Source organism: Lipotes vexillifer, unplaced genomic scaffold (genome assembly GCF_000442215.2).
Source record: "Lipotes vexillifer unplaced genomic scaffold, Lipotes_vexillifer_v1.1 scaffold163, whole genome shotgun sequence".
NCBI lineage: Eukaryota > Metazoa > Chordata > Mammalia > Artiodactyla > Lipotidae > Lipotes > Lipotes vexillifer.
The window spans coordinates 1,582,638-1,587,531 of NW_006788722.1; the positions used below are offsets into that span (position 1 = coordinate 1,582,638).

The window sequence follows — 4,894 nt, forward strand, 5'->3', positions numbered from 1 at the left end:
GCAAATAATTCCTAAGTGTTCTAATTGTGCACAGGAGTGATAAATCCTTCTTGAAAAAGGGATGGATTCCAGTGGGATGCACTTAACAGGGTGTGCCCCCTGAGGACAGTCAGTATGTGATCATGAGAACATCCTAGCTTTGTTTCTCTAGATAATTACAGAATGGCTGCCTTACTTCCACAGCTTTGCTATGTGCACATCTGTCTGGATATGACAATCCCACAAGAAGCCGTCATATGTGAACCACAATGCCTTGACTCTCCAAGGCAGAGATACTAAATAATACCCATTCAAACTATGAATGTATATAATCAACTGGCCTGATCAACTGTAAAAAGAAAACCCAAGTAAAAACAAAGAAATACTAAGACCCAGAGTATGAGAAAAAGAGTGCATAAGCTAGCAGCATTTCCATTTACATCATACCTCACGTTCATAAAACACATCCTCCAATGTCTTTCCCCCACTGCCATCACCTACAGCCTCAAACAAAGGCTTGTATACCTGAAAAACAAAGACAAGAAATTGTTTTTTAACAAATTTTCATTTTTTATAAATATAAAAACTATATTTTTCCAGCAATATAGAAACTGTGCACCCATCTTAGAAAATCTATCCACCCAGAAAATCCAAACAACGAGAGTACAGATGGCATTCCATCCTATTGGCTTGTTCAGGCCTACAAGGCAAGAGGCAAAAGCAGTTCTACTTTCAGTGTACACTGAGCTGATTTCCACATTTGATTCTTAGGGCTAGTTAGACACATTATAGAGGCTAAAGGAGTGCTTGTGGTTTAATCAGTATGGCTTCATGGGTTCTTTAAGATGACAACTGATTAAAATTCATTATGGAATTTCAAGTGAGGAACGGGTGGAAATTGGGGAGAAACTCAAATTTTAATATTATGCTAAAGAACCTCTTGCAGTGACACAAGAGATGTCACAAAGGTTCACGCATTTTCTGCTGGCTTATCTTTCCTGGAGGGTTTCGGAAATCCATAGGCAGATAAGAGGGGTGTCATTCCAGTTCTAGAAAAGCTACCTGGAAGATCTGTATGTTGCTGTCTGCAGGTCAGAAGGAACGGTACCAGGGGATGAGGTTATAACCTTGAGCTGAGAAGCTTCAGGCTCTCTAAGAGCAACTGGGTGCTAGAGTAGGAGAGGACATAGCAGCCCTCCTTCCCTTTCCTGAATCCTGGCCACTGAGCAAAGGGAGTGGTATAAACATTATGTCCATATTTTCCCCTGTCCTTCAAGTAGACAGTCTGTACCTAACACTGTTTGCCCAATGGGCATTTGAAAGGATGGCTGGGTCAGGTTCTTTTACATAACTCTGGCATGAGCTCACATTTCCAGAACACTGCACCAGTCCCTTGGGGAACTTGCTTTATCAAGCACTTAAAAAAAAAAAAGGCTCAAATGACCGTTCCTTGGAGATTTAAACAAGTACTTGCTTGGCAGGGACCTTAAAAAACACCAATAGCTTGGGTTAGGAACTCAGCATATTTCTTTGGGAGAGACATTACAGCAAGAGATACTGCTTTCTATTGCACAAACATTATAAATGTTTTAGATAGATAGGAAGTGTAAATGTGATATGCGGGCTTCTAAAGTACATGTGATGAAATCACACAAGACATTTCGGGAACCTGGGATAAACACATACTCCATGGTCCGCTACTCTCTTCATTTGCTCGAAGTCCTCTGCTTGGGCCAGCAGGCGCAGTCCCTCGGGATAGAGCTTGCCACAGGTTGGGTAGAGGGTCTCGCGGTCCTCTTTGCTCAACTCGGTGCCAAAGGAGTTAAGAGTGATGATAAAAGCACGTCTGTCTGCCTCAAACTGAATTTGCAAGACATAAAATCAGTGAAATTGAACCATCTACTAAACGCTAGACAAATTCATGTCAAATGATTTGGACAAATCATTTCCAAAATGATTTGCTTTCCTTTCCTGATCTATGTCTAATTATAATACAGACATGTGTTATTAATGTTCCCGTAGTCTCTTCCTGTAATGGAGTAACTCTGCTTGCCAGAGAAGAATCACACAGTAGTGACAACAGCCCAGGAGCCCAGGACCTCCCACTAAACTTCAGTTCCCAGGCTCTCTGTTATTAGTTACTCATGTGTTTCTCTCACATAGGCCACTAGAGTCTCAAATGTGTCTTCCATAATAATTGGAATAATACCTACTTGCTGGGGTCGATTCAGAGATAGAACAAGGTAATGTAAATAGAAGGGCCTAGCAGAGTGTTTAGCACAAAATGTGCATATCATGCATGTTAAACATCCCTTTCTGATTGTTGATGTCAGTAGGATTTTTTACGTAATGAAACTGTGCTACTTACAATTCGTCTGTACTTTCCTGGTTTTGTTTTTCTTCTTTAAAGTTCTAGGTTAGATATCAATAAATTTAAGTCTGTAGCTAAGGATTACAGGGCTCAGGACAAGTGCTCTTCCTCTCAGGGCCTCAGTTTCCTTATTTGTAAACGGTGGGGTTTGTCTACACGATCTCTCAAGTGGGTCACATGTACTCCCGGCCTGTCTTCTCTGTGTTGAGCGCCACTAGGCACCCAAGCTCCCAGCCCGTCAGGCCTCTCTGTCTTATCTAACCACAGAGACCTTCTTGAAATTGCCTTCTCTTCCTTTGGACTCCTCTTAGTTTTCCTTCTACTGACTCTGACCATTTCATCTCTGTCCTCCATGGGCACCTCCTCTGCCCACCATGGGAGTTTGCCATCATGTCCTTGGGCTAAGAAAGCCTTCTCTATACACCCAAAGCAACCTGCACTTACCACGTTATTTTAAAATCTGTGCATGTGTCTTTCACCCCACAACACTCTAAAATCTTTGAGAGATCATGTCTCTCTTGTTGATTGTTCATTTTTGAATATCTAGTGACTGACACAGGAAGATATTAACTGTTTACTAAATCCAATGGAATGGTCCATGGTTCTACTATGGTTCTACTACTTTAAAAATTCTCTAATATTCTCTACAGTGTTGCTATCCAAGCTGTGTTTCAAGGATTAGTAGCTTTGACATCACCTGGAAGCTCGTTAGAAGTTCAGAATCTTAGACTGTAGTCCAGACCCAGTAAACCAGAATCTGCATTTTAACAAGATTCCGAGCTTATTCATACACACAAGAAAGTTGAAATGAATTGCTCTACAATACTATTTTTGACTAATTAATAACAAATCCAGACTTGCACCAGATTTTGCTGGAACTCTTTTGTTAGAACAGGCGTTTCCTATCAGTACAGTGAGAGTTGGTTCCTTCTGATCGTTTTGATTGCTCTCATGGAAATTATGGGTGCGCCAGAAGTGAGGAGTGGGCTTATTCGGAAGCAAAGGCAGCTGCCTCTGGCTACTGAATATAACCAGTCCTGTAAGTAATTTCAGACTTTCCAGGGATAAAAGAAGAAATGAAAGAGGGAGATTTCATGGCAATAAAAAAACCTTGAAATAATAGGACAGGGGGAGCAACAATGGAGTTAATTGTCCCAGATGACCTTCAACGTCCTTTCTAGTTCTAGAATGTTAGAATAATAAGGAGAGAAATAGGGCCAAGTAGGCAGCACTGCAGGCATGCAAGGCAGAGGAGGCAGCTGCATGGAGTAGAGCATGACATTTTGGAGGAATGGCCATAGCTCAAACCCTGGGGAAGCAGCTGGAGAGGCAGGATGGACAGGTAGCTGGGAAGAGAATAGGAGAGGCTTCACAAGCCATGCCAAGAAGAGAGGACTTTGACTGATGAGGCTGGTTATCTGAACACGCCACACACTTTCCAACTTCTTGTCCTGGTTAATACTTGTTCCCTTTGCCTACAGAGCACATACTCCATCCCATGACTCTCCAGGTTGAAATCCTACCTGCATTTGAGTGTTCCATCAAATGCAATCTTTTTCATAAGAAGCACTTCTCTTTCCTCTCTAATTAGATATGATTTCCTTTGACTCCTTATTATACTATAATTTCCCTTTTATTATAACTGTCTATCTACTTTACTACTTCCAGCCTAGAGGCTGTGTGTGTGTGTGTGTGTGTATGTGTATTCTCTTAGTGAAAAGAACTATAATTTTTGAATTGTAAAGGAGCTATTCTGCCTTTGACCATCCCTAAGCAGACAGTTTGCTATGACATCTGATTATGGAGGACAGTAGATGGGGTGGTACTAGTTTCCTGTAAGCCCTGTATCATTTTCAGAGGGCAGCCAGCCTGGGTGGTACAGTGTACATTGGATGTCTTTCCTTTCACTCTACCCTTCAAATACTCATGCATTTTAAAACCATAACTTATTTTTTGTTGTTGTTGCAAAAGATAACCATGCAGTGTTGATATATTCAAAACCATTATCTGTTGCTCATAATGGAGTTGGGCTCATCGAGTCAAAAATTCTGGCCAGTTCCTTACAGGAGGAAGGGTCTCCCTGGTGGGAGCCTTATTAGCATGTGTACTGACTGAGGGAGATGAAACAAACATATTCTGTGCTTATTTTTCACTGCTTTGTTAACCTTACAGACTGTCAGAAGAGCAGGAATAAGAGGCAAACAGTATACTGCAGCACATTTGTCTGGACCATAAAAAATTTCTTTTTTTAAATATGAAGCTACAGTCTTGTGATTAGGTCACATTTTAACCTGCAAGCCTAGGTTAATGCCCTCTTCCACTGTATTCAGTCTTTTAAAGTCTCCTGTCAAATGAGATCAAATGAGAATATGGAAGAACTTCAGAAACTCTAAGTGCTCTATAGTTGCACAAATAAAAGGGGAAGTAATTACATCATCTGGTATATTTATATAAAACTGACAAGCCTCTTCCAATCATATCATTAGAAATGTTATAACTGCATAACATACATAACTGATTTTTTTTTTTTTTTTTTTTTTTTTT

The 4,894-nt window shown here is 40.7% G+C and overlaps 1 protein-coding gene across 1 annotated transcript in view; it reads right to left on the bottom strand.

Moving 5' to 3' along the window:
• Window positions 1–4,894, bottom strand: part of ATP6V0D2 (ATPase H+ transporting V0 subunit d2) — a 45,700-nt gene that overhangs the window by 1,714 nt on the left and 39,092 nt on the right. Inside the window, exons 6-7 of the mRNA XM_007461725.1 lie at window positions 1,666–1,839; window positions 427–504 (exon numbers count right to left, since the gene is read on the bottom strand). Of these exons, the coding sequence (XP_007461787.1) occupies window positions 427–504; window positions 1,666–1,839 (252 nt within the window). The remainder of the gene's footprint in view (window positions 1–426; window positions 505–1,665; window positions 1,840–4,894) is intronic.